This window comes from Uranotaenia lowii, chromosome 3 (genome assembly GCF_029784155.1).
Source record: "Uranotaenia lowii strain MFRU-FL chromosome 3, ASM2978415v1, whole genome shotgun sequence".
Taxonomy (NCBI): domain Eukaryota; kingdom Metazoa; phylum Arthropoda; class Insecta; order Diptera; family Culicidae; genus Uranotaenia; species Uranotaenia lowii.
In genome coordinates this window covers 31,628,775-31,644,057 of record NC_073693.1, presented here as the reverse complement: position 1 = coordinate 31,644,057, position 15,283 = coordinate 31,628,775, and the positions used below count along the sequence as shown (strand labels likewise).

Below are 15,283 nucleotides of genomic sequence, written 5' to 3'. Positions count from 1 at the left end.
AAGAAGGTAAAAAGCATTCTGTGGAAAACCAATTTTGTGCCAAAACCTGCGGCAGTTCGACAACCTTTTGACTTGGTAGTAGAATGTCTTTTTTTTTGTTGCTGCAACTTTTACAACCGGCCCGAAAATCAAATGGAGAAGTTTTTAAACAGCTTGGAGCTGTTTTTCGGTGGCGATAACTTCAACACAATATTGTGTCGAAGTCGAAAATTGATTTTTCCTTACTATTCTCCGGAGTGCTTCCGCACAGGGTTCTCTTAAATCAATTTAAAATATTGACAACATTGAATCATTATTTCTGACTGTTTTCAAAGCACAGTTTAAATTTATATTCAAAGTGCTAAAAACAATTGTTCTGACATTTTTTTGTCTTATTTCTTTTTCTTTTCAGAGTACGGGTAGAATATTATGTAAATGAAAATACATTCAAAGAAAGACTGCAACTATATTTTATAAAAAATCAAAGATCAAGTAAGTATTCGTTACCAATCTTTTGGGTGGTAGTTTTCCCAAATATTTTTTTTTTTCAATACTTTAATTCTGCTTTAATTTTTCCTAAATAATTTTCACAGGTTTAAGGATACGTATAGCTAATTTACTGTTTAAGTTACTAACCTGCATTTTGTACATAATACGAGTGATATCGGACTTAGATCCAACGTATGCAACTTGGTAGGTTCAATTTTGTATTTTCAGAAGGAAAATAATGTTTAAAAATAAATATTCCTTGCTCAAAACCACCAGCTACGGCTGCAAGGTGTCGAACAAAACAGAGTTCCTGGACTCGGCCAAGTTGACCGAGGAGGAGTTCCAGGAGAACCCCATCATCAACTGGGACGCGATCCTGTGGGTGAATCGATCAACGGAGCTTTGGGCGGTTCAGCTGGTCCTGGCGCTCATCTCGCTCTCGGAGGCGCTGCTGATAGCCTATCTCGGATATAAGGTGAAATATTTCCCAATTAAAAAAAAAATCTCACAAGTCTAATGAAACTTTCAACCGTTCTCCTCAATCTGTCTCGTTCTAGGGCAATATATGGCAGCAAATTTTATCATTTCATTTTATTTTGGAACTTGTTACAACGATACCATTCACGGTTACGGTAAGTACCTTTTTCGGACAACCATCGATATAATCCATTGGTTGATTTTATGGGTCCCGTATTTTTCTCCTTTTTTTCATCTCTTCATCGACAAAATCACCCGATATCCTTTTTTCAGTCAGTATTTGGTTTCTCCTTTTTTTTATTTGTTTCTACCACCTTTACACAACCCCCAACTTCCTTCGAAAGACGATACCTACCGAGAAAAATCAAATCGCAATTCCCCCTCCGGAGACGCTTCACAGCTTTGACAATAAACGATAATCGTTCCCAAAACAGTAATGCATTGCATAGTAGGGCTAGACGTTTTGATAAGTCGGACTAAATCCTTCCTAAATAAATAATGATAATACAGTATAATTGACATAAATTAGGAACTTTTATCTTCAATGTTCGATTTAGAATGCTCATTTATGAATTTTTTATTTAAATTTGAAAATACTAAAATTGAGTTAAATTAATCATTTTGAAATAGGATCTTCACTCAACGTTTACTAATCGAAGTGATATTTAACTTTGTTGTTTCGTTTTTGATTGGTTTTAATCAAGTCGAGTTCATTTTTTATAAGAAGGTCTACCGCACTGTGTAGAATTGATTTTCTTCAGAAAAAAACTTAGAACGTTTAATTTTCCAGATGCATAGAGAACATCTTCAAAGTTCTGTTTGTAAAAGTTTCATTTTGTCATCAACAGTTAAGACCTTCCAAAGCTGTTCGGGTGAATATGACACAAATTGTACATTCAAATCATCACAATCGTTCTTCCAATATCCCCAAAACAACCCCGCCCCCTCCCATGAGAGTCCATCAAAAGCAAGCAAGGCATTCGACTTTACACTAAAAATTTGTTATTTTCAATCAAATTTTTATGATGGAGTAAGGTTATTCAATAGTAACAATCTTGAATCAGAACTGATGCCAAAACCTCGAAAATAAATCCTAGATTCAGAATTCACCTACAGCACAGTTTTTCAAAATTTTCAGAATACCTAATTTCAAATAAGATTTAACTCATTTCAGAGATTCTGTTCCCTTGTAATCGAATTTGAAATTGTTTTTGTGTTTTCATATTTCGTCGGATTATGTATCCAGTTAAGAAGTCTTGATTTCTGGTTTGGATCCTAATTCAAAATTGAAAAAAAAGATATGTTTGAAATTTTACATTCACTTCGCAATTTGAATCATGATTTTCGAAACTAGCTCACATTTTTTTTAACATGTAGTTTATATTTTTTCGAATATGAAAGAAAGACTTAGAAATCATATGCAAATTTCAAACATTACAATGCTTAAAAAAAAGCGTTATAGATGAATCATTCGAAAGTTTTATTTTCATTTAAATTTATCATATCGGATTAGAAATACGTAACTGAAATAAAGGATAATCATTGAAACCCAAAACATCCGAATTATAATTATGGATTCATGATTAAGGGCTCTGAAACTGATTTCTATACTTGGCTCAAATTTCTAAATTCAGATACCGATTTTTTATACATTCTAGAAAGCGTATTGAAATTCCGAATTATATGGAAAATTCAAATTTTTAATAAGGGTCCAAAATTCAAATTCAGCTCGTAAATGAGTTCCACAATTGAAATATATCCAGAAGACTATTCCGCTAAGGAATTTAAATTGCAAGAGATCGCAGGCTTATAATCAAGGTTGCCGAAATCACAGAAAAACCTTTAATTTCACAGAATTTTGAGCAAATTTTCATCACAGAATCTGTGTCACAGAACACAGAATTTTGAAAAATTCACAGATTCTCAGAGTTTTTGAATTTTGAAAGGATTTCCCTAATCACAATTTTTTTGGGAAACACAAAATTTAGATTTTAACTTTGTGATTCAGTAAAGTATGACAGGATTGGTAATTTTAATTGATTTTACTCAACTTAAATGTAAAAAAGACCCAATGGATCATGAGTTTTCAATGAAATTAAAAGAAATAGCATCATAGTAACATCACAGAATTTTTTGGTAAAATCACAGAAAGTCAGATTTTTTTTCTCAAAAACACAGAATATTTTTTCGGCAACCTTGCTTATAATTTTGATTGTCAGTTCGATTTTCAAATTTAACCAAAGCCAGTTCGTTTGCACAATTCAGCTGAAAATGACAAATATTAAGTAAAATTTGAGTTTATTTTGCAACTTTTGTCTTATGAAAAACTTATTGTTAAAAAAAACCATCCACAGATTTTTAATGAAAAGATGATGATTAATGATGATGATGATGATGATTAATGAAAGATGATGATAATGATGATTAAGAAAACATTTATCTTCTTTTAAATAAACTTCAGAGAATTCATTTGTTTTGGCGTATAGTTCAACATAATAAATATTGAAGTTATTTTTAAGAACCAAATTTCAAACTAAAATCTTTAACTTGGATCGAGTTGGAATGAATCCGATTTGAACCGCAAAATTTCGATCTTTTGCTTTTAATTTTGAAAATTGGATTTAGTTTAAGATTTTTTTTCAGATATGAAAGAAAAAAAATAAGAAAGGTTCGGCCCGGCCCGGTTGCTCAAGTTTTGTTGAAAGATATCCTGATTTTGTCCGGATTCATTGACATTTTTTTTTGTAAAAGTCATACAAAAAAAAATCAAATATCAAAATTTTAATTTTTTCGCTTACAAATATTTTTTTTCAAGCAAGGTTTATTAAAGTAAACATAAACAATGTTTTGCAAGCTTGAAATACGATTTAAAATTTGGTCATGTTTTTTGATGAAAAAATATTGATTCAAAGGTTTTTTTTTCCTGATTTTTTGTAGAATAATGTCTGAATTTTTGTCAAATTTTCTCGGATATTGCCCGCATTTTGGTTTGAAAATTTGGAAATAGGATGCCTGAATTTTTTTTTTAAATAAAATAGCCCAGATTTGCCGACCCGGAATTGTGCGGGAGAATTTCTGGCAATCTTTAGCTAAGTTCACTTGATTTTGATGCAAATTTTAAGATTTCAACTATCGCTGAAAGTAAGTGTCCTTTTTTTTACATATTTTTTTGTTTATACAAACCGTATCCATCATTTGATAGATTTTGGGATGTATGTACATATTTTCCAAATTTTCCATCAAACACGAAATAATATTGATAAAAAAGAACTTAATTTTTTTTTTATTCTGACCGTGATTGATGTTTTGTAGTTATTTTGGATATTTTTGGTCAAGGAATTCTATCGAACAACTGAGCTTTCGAAATGCCCGATGTTTCGACCATTTTTGGTGGCTTTTCTCAAAGGAACTGGAAGTTTATCATTTTTTTAACTTAATCGTGAAATTGTGTAGTGTATAAACTCACTTATCTGTCCTTTATTATTGTCAATTTCGTTTTTGTCCAACGTTTAAGAGTCCAGAATATCTGATGAAAAATCATTATTTTTCTTCGAATAAAACCGTGAAAAATTTTGGAAATATAAGTTAAAAGTTAATTAACGACAATATTCCCACAGAACACTGGACTCCTAAACGTTGGACAAAAATGAAATGTACCATAACAACGGACATATAAGTAAGTCTACATACTACATATTATGATAAAAATGAGCATTGGCTCACTCTAATGTTTAAAAATAAATTCTAATTTGTTACTTTGATTTATCGGCCTAGCGGTGAAAAGTGATGTCCTTTTTAGTAGGGACATCTAAAGATTATGAAATTTTTATATAGATGGATAGAAGGTTAGAGGAAATGAAAGATGGTGAAAATGAGCGGGTAGAATTTGTCTAGAAGCATTACCATCACATACCAAATTTTTGTTCCTCACGAGCCTACTACTATGAAGTGGTAGATACAGATAGAGTTGCATCTACCACCACACATTAGTAGGCTTAGCGTGGTCCGCCCCACAAGCGAGAACTTGTAGTGCGGACGAACTAGTGTGGTGGTAGATGCAACTCTATCTGTATCTACCACTTCATAGTAGTAGGCTCGTGAGGAACAAAAATTTGGTATGTGATGGTAATGCTTCTAGACAAATTCTACCCGCTCATTTTCACCATCTTTCATTTCCTCTAACCTTCTATCCATCTATATAAAAATTTCATAATCTTTAGATGTCCCTACTAAAAAGGACATCACTTTTCACCGCTAGGCCGATAAATCAAAGTAACAAACAAAAATTACGGTGGTTAATCTCTTCATAAAAAATAAATTCTAATGTTTAAAAAACGAAATACAGCAAATTTCTTGTAAATTATATGGCTTTGAAAAAGTTTTTCTAATGCACTTTTTACATTCGGAAACAACTACTGACAACCTGGTAAAACATATTCGCTTAATTTTGAAATAACCAGAATAAGCTACATACACAATGAATTTTATTCCATTAAAATTGATTGCCATTAAACTATAAGTCAAATATCCCAAAAAGGATATTCTGCGAACAGTTTTGGAAAGTTAAACCAAAATATTTCGGCCAGAATCGGCTGTGTATTGAGCTGACTTTTTTGCATTTTTAACACTTTAAAATCCTACGTTCTTTTTTTATATCAGAGGTTATCTAAAATAGATACTCCATGTTGTTGGCAATGCGATTGATGTCGTCAGCTTTTCAAAATAACATAAAAAGTTTTGCAGTTTTTTAACGTTACTCACTGATTTGATTTATCAAAATTATATTTTTCTCCTAATTCAAATGAAAATAAAGAATCTGGAAGCTCAAAAGTTGAAGCAAATATAAAATTCATAGCCATTTGCTGGGCTTGCGATTTAGCTAAGTTAGCAAGTCAGTTGCCTCCTGAGCCGTTGTCCGTGAGGTCGAGCCCAATAGTAACATCGAACACAGTTGTACCGGGTGAGTTTTTCAATAACTGTGTGCCCGCTGCAACGTTGATATAAAGTCACGATTGGTTTTTGACGATTTTTGGGGACCTTTCAATTTCAAGCTGTCAACGAATTGCTTACTTAGCGTTCTTCTCGTGACATTCGTAAAAGGTTTGAAGAGATGGAATGGAATGGAACGGAAAATTTAAAGTAAAACAATAACAGTAGCGTTAAACGTTACAGTAAAACGTTTATAAATTTTCAAGCAAAATTATAGATTAAAATTTCAAGCTCTGAATAGTTTTTCACCGCAAATTGAAATATTTATGTCCTGGAAAGGACAAAATAGAAACCAAGTTTTTCTAATTTAAAATTTAGATTTATTGGTTTTCAAGAAGATTATGTTTGCAGAACATAAAAAATCAGAGCAGAAAAATATAGATTTAAAATTCCGTGAATTTATTTAAAATCTTTAAAAAAAATAAATTCCGTTTTTCGGTCTTACCGGTAAAAGTTATGTTCTTTTAGTAAGAACGTTTCAAGATTATGAAAGAGAAAATTCGTTCCATGAGGAATAAATTGATGACATGAGATGAAAATGCTTCTACGGTCATTCAACTCTCCGTAAACCAAAATTTAATATAAAGATGATAAACGATAAGTTTCAGTGCCTATTTTGTAAGATTGATTTGGTATATTTTGGATGGCGAGTTAAACTCGTTTTGGGGAAAATGGAATCAAAGAGGAAAATGAAAAAAATTGAAAAAAGGTAATTGATTTTGCTGGATTTTTTATTTGAAGCGCAAAATTAAGGAAGCTCTACCGACGAAAGTTCAGAGAAAAATGACCAAAATGTTAAATGATTAATATTATTTTGATAGATATTTCATTTGAAATGAAAACTGGAAAAAGTTCTGTCTAGAAAAGGTTAGATAAAAATAGAAAAAGTGAAGAAGAAGCAGATTATTTTTGATAGATTTCTCTTATTTGAAGCGAAAAATGAAGAAAGCTCTTCCGACGAAAGGTCAGAGAAAAATGACAAAAAAAGTTAAAAAGAAGAAAATAAGAGTTTTTGATTGATTTTTTATTTGAAACGAAAAATGAGAAAAGCTCCGCCGACAAAAGGTCAGAGAAAAATGCCAAAAATGTAAGAGAGATAAAAATTAATTTGATGAATTTTTCAATTAAATAAAAAAAAACAGCGCGAAATTTCAAAAATAATGGCTAAAATTTAAAAAAAAAAGAATGAAAATTTGGAAGGATTTTTCATTAGAAGCGGTGAACTGAAGAAAACTCTGCTGACAAAAGGTTGGAGAAAATATCCAAAATGTTAAAAATGAAATTTGTTTAAATAGATTGTTCAGATTGATATTAAAAATAAAAAAAACCTTCCGACAAAAGGTCAGAGAAGAATGGCAAAAATGTGAAAAAGAAGATAAATATTTCTCATGAATTTTTCAATTAGAGCGAAATATAGAAGAAAGTTCTGCCAGCGAAAGGTCAGAGAGATATGTTGTAAATTTCAGATAAAAACTTGATGAAGATTGCCAGATTGCCCGGATGTTGAATGCAAAATTTGACAAAAGTGCGGATGTCTGGATTTGATTGAAAAAGGTCCAGATTTTGCTCGGATTTATTCACTTTATTAAACAAAACAAACAAACTAAAAAAAAAATTGTAAAAAATTTTATTAATGCGTCCAAAACGAAATTTTGAATCAAGTTCTATAAAAATAATCATGAGGAGTTTTTTCGAAGTCTAAAACACGATTATAAAAATACAGATAAAAAAAATCATCAAGTTTTTTTTTCTTTTTTTGTGTTGAATAATTCCTGGATTTTGACCAAATTTTCCCGGATATTGCTCAAATTTTTGGTCAACATTTTAAAATCAAATATCCAAATTTAGCCAAATTGGATTTTTGATTAATTTTTTTTTCAATAAATTTATTGTGTTGGAATAAAAGATATAATAATGCTCTGGCAGAACAAAAAGTACTGATTTGGGAGAAAGACGAACAATTTTTATTGGTGTTTTTGATTGGATTGTTTTCATGTTTCAATTGAAAAAACTCTGTCGACGAAAAGCCTGACAAAAATGTAAAACAAACATTTAAAACGTTCTTTTTTACTAGGTTGTGATAATTCAATTTTTTTAATGTATTAATATAAAAGAAAGTTGGAGAAAAAATTAACGAATGTGAAAAAGAATTGAAGCCAGCTTTTCGAAAAAAGAGTAAAAATAGCTAGAATATGAAGAAGATGTAAAATACCTACTTTTGATGATTTTTCATTTGCATTGAAAAATTGAAGAATATTCAAAGAAAAATAGCTGAAATGTTGAAAATTTAAAAAAATCGAATAGATATTTTAGTTGAAAAAATTCTGCCGAAGAAGAATCTGAAAAAAAAGAAAAAATGGATAAAAAAAATCAAAAGGTTCAAAAAATGCAGAAAAAAATGGCAAAAATGTGAAAAAGAAGCAAAACATTTCTGAAGATTCTTCAAATTGAAGCTTGCAGCATTATATTAAAAAAAAAGCTTTGCTGGCTAAAGGTAAAAAAAGGAAAATGTTGAAAATGACAAAACAATTACAATTTTTGAAAGAAATTTTTTTTTATTTGTTGTATTTTTTCGGCCATCAGCACAACTCAAGGCTATTAAGGCCGTTATTTTTACTATATTGTGCTCATAATTACATACATATATAATACAAAAATAAAATAAGATTTTACAGTTAAAAAAACTTGTAAATGTAAATGTGTTGTAGATGTTTACTAAAAAATGATGTGTTACTAAGCCTCATGTTTTTTTCTCGATATGTAATCTTTTATTTCGCATAACAAAGAAACTCAAATGGAATCATACAAGTTTGATTTTTTGAGGGATTTTAAAACATTTTCAAGGTTTATTAAATCATCTTTTAAATCATAAATATCTGAAATATCATTCTTTTCAAAGAAATATTAAATAATAAATTAAAGAGATCTGCCGACGAATGATCAGAGAAAAATGGTAAAAAGAATGAAAATGTTTGCGAAAATGGAATTAAGGTGCGACGAAAGTCGGGCTAAAATGGCTAAGCAAAACTGCTAAAAACATAAAAAATGGAAGAAAAAAATACTGAACTAACAGTATTAAGAAAAACCAAAAACAAGACTAATTGCATTTTTATGAAAATTAACAAATGTTGAAAACTATGCTGATGTTTATCAAAAGGCGAATATTTTTGCGTAAATAAAAATAAAGAAATTTGCCATAAGTTAGAAAAAAATAGGATATGGCATGATTATCTAGAACAGGCCTAATCAAAACTACCGCAAATAAATTAACAAATAAAACCATTTTGTAACGCGATTTGCGAAAAAGTGAAATAGTGACAACCTTTAAATTTTTGTCCTTTCTATTAAAACTCAACGAGAATGTCGATGTTTTCGAAGTACAAAAAAGTGAAATATGAAATCGAGATTCTTTAAAATAGTTAACATATTTATGAATAAGAAGGTCGTCAGATAAAATCATGATTTATAATATTGTTGAGAAACATTGTGATACCATATTCTTTTCTGTTTTATAAGTTGGTTTTGAGTGTCAGCTTTGAAAAACATGAAGGATTTTAATAGAAAACAATTATTTATATGCTCTTATGAATAATCAAATTGGGTTGTGAATGATACAAAACACCACTGAAACTAATTGATTATACTTTATTCAATTTTGGAATGATATTTTGATGATGATGATATAATTCATGATCTAAAAATGTGATTTTCTGACATTTTTTAAGAAAGTTCAAAAACAAGATTTTATTTCATATAACAAATTTGTTGAAGTCAAATCGTTTGACTTTTACTCTTAAAAATATCTCAAATCAAATTAAATTAATTTTTTTTCATACTTGTTTAAAAATTAGTAAAAATCTATTATTTCACAAAATTAGAAAAAGTAAACAAATAGAAGACTTTTTTTCTCAGGTGTCAAAATTGATTGGGGTCTTGAAGAAAGTTGATAAAAATCTTTATTTTAGGTTTCTTTCGTAATGTTTTTAAATATTTTTCAGAAAAGTGTCGAACTTTCTTTAATAATTTTCACTTATTTTCAAAAGATTCAGGGCACCAAAAATGATTAAAATGAGCTCGTAAATTATTTTCACCTCATAAACATGTGAATTAGATGGCTTTTTTAATTTATCAAAACCCTACTGAATATGGAGTTGAAGAAAAAGAAAAACAAAATAACATTGAAGCTAGAATTGGTTCTTAAGGAATATATAGCATCTGCATAAAATTTGTAATGATAAAAACGATTTTTTGCATTTAAAAGTTATTAGTCTTATAAATATGGATAAACTTGTTAAGATCCACTTTATAATAAAAAAAAACAATATTAAAGACAAGGTAGGGTTTTTTGTGGGTCAAGATTTGAGTTTCAATACAAAAGTTTTTTAGGTTGCAAATCGAAACTGACAGTTAAAAAAAGCCCGTGCCAGCCCGACCAATAGTGTCGTACAATAAAATTTCTTAGCCGGAGGCGGGCCATGTTTCTTAGAACTAATTTTTCAACACCTTTTGTGATCACGGTTTGATTTGATCATGATTTGTAATTTAACGATACTACGGTAAATTCATTTATTGAACTAAAATTTTCTCTTGGTATAAATTTCCTGTCGTATTCAAACCCGAATAACTATTCTTCAGAAAAAAAAACTCCACACACTTAACTTTCCTGTTCACAATTTTCGTGAATTTTTTGACATCCCATTTTGTTTCCCATGTTTGATCTATTCGGAACAACTGTTCCGAATCCGACATTATTTCAACAATCTTCCCCGCATCATTGGTTGGTCAAACAAAACGGCACTTGTAGAGAAGAGTTAACTGAATCGTTCAATTTTTTTTTCTCGTACTTTTCTCACTTGGACCAAGACTTAAATGCATCCCTAGAGAAACAATTTTGCTTGGTTTCGTTTTTTCCCCTAGTTCTTTCCTCGGTGCCGTCCTCCGAAAGCAAATAAAAGCTCCGAAATCTCGGCAAAATATGTCACATTGTGTGTTGTTCAACGGCAGGTCAACCTTGAGTCGAAATCCCTGCTCCGAAACATAAACCCAAACCATGAAAAAAGCGAAACGAAAACGAAACGATTCAGAACCGGTGAATCTTCAGGCGAGGACAGACGATTGGACATCATTGAACATTATTGAAGCGCAGCTAAGAGTGTGGTTGCTTCAGCAGACTCTCTAGACTCCGTGGTCCAGAAATTGGATGTGGGAAAGGTGGAGGTGCGACAGATTTCTCGTTTAGTGCAAGAGAAGTGCTCGTAAAATCTTCGTTTCGACAGAAAACTTTCGGACCGGCCAAGCACTTGAAGACCTGGAAGATCGGAAGATTGTTGTGAGGTTCAGCAATTTAGCTTTTTCTCTCGTCGTTGAAATTTCTCAACTGGCATCCCAAAGGGAGAACACTTAATTTCGTTGCATTTCGGAAAATGTGTTGAACATTCTAAATGCATTTGGTACTCTAAAAATCAGGGTTTAATGTTTTTTGAGTTGTTGAAACCGGATTTCACAGCATTTTACTATTGAAAAGTTTTAATTTTGTTTTTTAATAAACGATTGTACTCTCTGGAGCCACAAATGCATTTTTTTTATCATTTCTTAATTCTAGCCGATATATATTCAACACCTCTCGCATAATTTCACTTCCACTCTCTGGAGCCACAATTTTTGTCTTTTTCCATCTTCTTCAATTTTCATTCACTCTCTGGAGCCTCCGAATTTCAACACAAACATGCCCCAAAACCTTATCATCCTGGATGTTTTTCACCATTTTTTTTCCTCTCTTCGATCCATTTTGATGTTTTCATTTACTTCAAATTTAATCGCTCAAAGTGCTTTGTAACAAGTCAATCAACGGTGATGTTTAATGTGAAATTTTCTGCTTTTTTTTCTTTCATATTTCTTCATTTATGTTTCCGGATTCCGGCCCATCAATGGACATCGCATCGCTTCATCGTCCGACTGGGAACGAAATCAGATTTTATGGCCTCCGTTTCGAAATCTTTTCATTCCCATTTTCCTCAACTGCTGGCTCGCGAAACGCTCGCTGGAGAATATGTTTGTAAGTATATGCTGTTGAATGTTCACTTGGATTAAATTCTGAGAAATGAAAATCTCTGTATGCCTCTAAAAAATATTTTTAAGGATTAAGGATACTAGCCTGTATAACCTGATTGAAAATCTTCTTAATAGAGTTCACATTTGTTTTAAAATTTCCAGTGATGTCGTCAATAACAAAGCATTTTTTCCTCTTTAACTTTTTATTTATTTTTCAGAATGATCTCCACCGGGCGATGCAAAAGTCACAGTCAGCGCTATCCCAGCAGCTGACAATCCTGTCGGCCACATTGCTGTGTTTGGTGTTTACTAGGTAATTTTTCCCCTTCTCCCGGTCGTCAAATGCCATATGTCAGTAAACTTTGCACTCTGGTCTTGTGTACTCTGCATTTGACACCAACGACAACCACAAGTTTAAACAACACTAGTCACGTGAGATTTTGATGGGTTGATAATGAGTAGTTTTTATTTAGTAACAAATGCTAAGATATTCTTACGCGATTATGATGATGGGGTTAGTTTTTAGTTTTTTGTTTTAATATCTACAAGAAGAACTTTGTTAAACTATAATTCTTTACCGCATAGAAGCACATTTAATCTTAAAAGCATTTTTCTGGGAAAACTATTATTCCAGTGCAGTGTCACTATGAGCCAACTACCATTTGGGAATGACTATAAAAATCCCCTAAATTTTGCTTTAGTAACGAGCTTAACACTATGATATCTAAAAAAATTCAGAAGTGAATTCTGAAAGTTTCTTTGATTTTATATATATGTTTTGGCATAAACCTTCTACATTCTGCAAAACGCAATACACAAATAAATTATAGGTATACACCTTCAACAGATATTTTGTAACTTTAGACCGTTATTTGATGATTGATTCACAATCATATGGTAGCGCAACTCAATTTACACCATGAATAAACCGAGAATACTAAATTTAGTTTTTTTTCTTTAACATTTTTACATTGTTTTGAAAAGTTTAAAAATGTTAACTCCTAAAATCTTTAATACACACATATTAGAAACAGAAAATAAGTGTTATTAAAAAATTTGTCAACAATTCCATTGTTCAAAATCGGCTTTTCTATTATTCCTTTTATTTCTTTAATTTAGTCAAATATTTAAATTTCGTTTTAACCACATAACTGGATGAACTTTTTTCTCTATCAAATGTTTAATCAAGATCCTGTTGAGTTACAAGTTTTCAATTTGAACCTGAAAAAAGCATTGACAAAATTTGTCTAAACAGAACTCAATGTTGGTCATGATTTGTGAAAATTTCGCTCTGGGAGCTGGTGATATTTTTTCAAAGCCTTACATCTAAAATATTGGAGTATTATTTTACCTGTTAAATCGAGGTTTCTATAAATTTTGACAATTCCATTGTTCATTTGGTATTCTGTTTGGGTTTAAATATTTGTTTATAGTTATATGATAGAATTTTTGTTTTAATCTAAAATTATTTTGAATTCATATTGTTTTATATGAATTCGATCAGAATCCTGAATTCAAATGTGATTTCAAATCCAAGATTCGGAGTCAAATCAAATCAAATTTAAATTCTAAATTGATTTTTCAGTTCTTGGTTTTCATTCATATTTTAAATAAATTATCCTAATATTCAAATTGGAAACAAAGCTCAACATATCATTGAAGTTACTTATTTCTTACTATCTCTGGAGCCATCACAACTAAAAACGATATCCAAAACCTTATCTTTTCAATTTATTTTCAATTTGCTGTCCATCCGTGATGATGGTTGCATGATTTAATCAATTTTCAATACTCTCTGGAGCCACCAAGTTTTTCCCCGCCATGCTTAACCTCAAAAATTAAAAAAAATCTAACAAAAATGTATAAAAAAGGACAAAGATTCGTTCACTCAGCATTTCAATTGAGAACAAAAGTGGTTCATATCAACAAATCACTACTGAATGACATAACAGCTACCAGTTGGCTTTACTAGTTGGAGTGGCTTTTTAGAGTTGAGCGAAGAATAGTTTTGTTATTTTTCTGACACCGAGTTTAAACAAACCTGTCAAACCACAGATTCAAATTATAGATTATGATAAATTTAACTCTGATTTGAAGTTAAAATTTCAGAATTGTGAACATTGATTTTTGATAAAAATTTTCGGATTGTTTATCAGATAAATACATGTTTTTTTTTATCACAATTCTACATTTAAGATTTTTTGTCCAAATATCAAGTTTTATATGATATTTAACCAAAACAAAACGCCACCGGGATGTCAAAAAATAGCTTTGTCAATCACATCATAAGGAAATATTATTATAATTTCAAATTAAAAAAATTGAAAAAGACAAACTTTGATTCAAATGAAATTACTAAAGGAACACTGAAAAATGCTTTTCATATGGTTTGTTTTATTCTTTTTTTTCTATTTTATGTAATTTTTTTAAAAATATTTTATCAAAAAAAAAAAACAGTGAAACACTCATAAGTCCCTGAAATTTATACCCTTCACAGTCCCTGGAGTGTCAATTTTTTTTCTTTTTCTTTCAAGTTTTTATCATATTTTTGTTAAGTATTGCAGCGCTAATGTAATTTCAAATCTAGAATTGGGTTGAAATTTTCTTTCTGATGAATATAAATTTATTGCAAAAATCTTGCGTGAATGAACTCAAAATCCAGTGCAAAGTTGAATTGAAGTGCAAGAAAATCTGAGAAATTCCAAATTGATTAAAAGTTAGATAAACAGCTTTGTATCTTCAAAAATTAGTCATAAATTCTGTATTTCGTATTTTGAAAATCTAAAGATGCAAAAATGTGCCAAATTGAGTCAACTTTTCAATCCTCGATTAAAATTTTATCTGCTACAATCTTAACAATTTTGACGGTTGATTGATTGAAAAGTAAGGTTTTTATACAACTTTTTTACATTTTTTGTGGTAATCATCTTAAAAAAAAAAATATCCTTATGAGCAACATATAGCTTCTAATATCAGCTTGAAACGAATAATGTTTTTCGGATTTTTTTTCTTAGTCTTAGAATAACGGAAAACTGAAGTGTTGTAGCTGAATAATATGTTGAGAAACATATTTGAGTTATATAACGAGGTTTCCAGAACCTTAAATTTAAAAACAAAAGATATACATGAAACAGTGTATTTTCCTTTCGATTTAGATGAGTTCCTTAAATTCTGGTTTATTAATGGTAGATCGTCTACATATTTAAATAAGCAGCGAAACATTATAAGGAATAGCTTCAAAGATTGGATTCACTGTCAACAAAATTAAGGTTACCAACAGCACATTGAGTTACTTCGT

The 15,283-nt window shown here is 30.3% G+C and overlaps 1 protein-coding gene across 21 annotated transcripts in view; it reads left to right on the top strand.

The window, feature by feature from the left end:
* LOC129754341 (potassium channel subfamily T member 2) overlaps positions 1-15,283 on the top strand; it is a 605,891-nt gene that overhangs the window by 435,430 nt on the left and 155,178 nt on the right. For all 21 annotated transcript variants that reach the window (XM_055750331.1, XM_055750344.1, XM_055750346.1 and 18 more), the window contains 6 exons: positions 392-471; positions 573-672; positions 745-943; positions 1,026-1,100; positions 11,906-11,989; positions 12,204-12,298. In XM_055750331.1, coding sequence (XP_055606306.1) covers positions 392-471; positions 573-672; positions 745-943; positions 1,026-1,100; positions 11,906-11,989; positions 12,204-12,298 — 633 coding nt within the window. The remainder of the gene's footprint in view (positions 1-391; positions 472-572; positions 673-744; positions 944-1,025; positions 1,101-11,905; positions 11,990-12,203; positions 12,299-15,283) is intronic.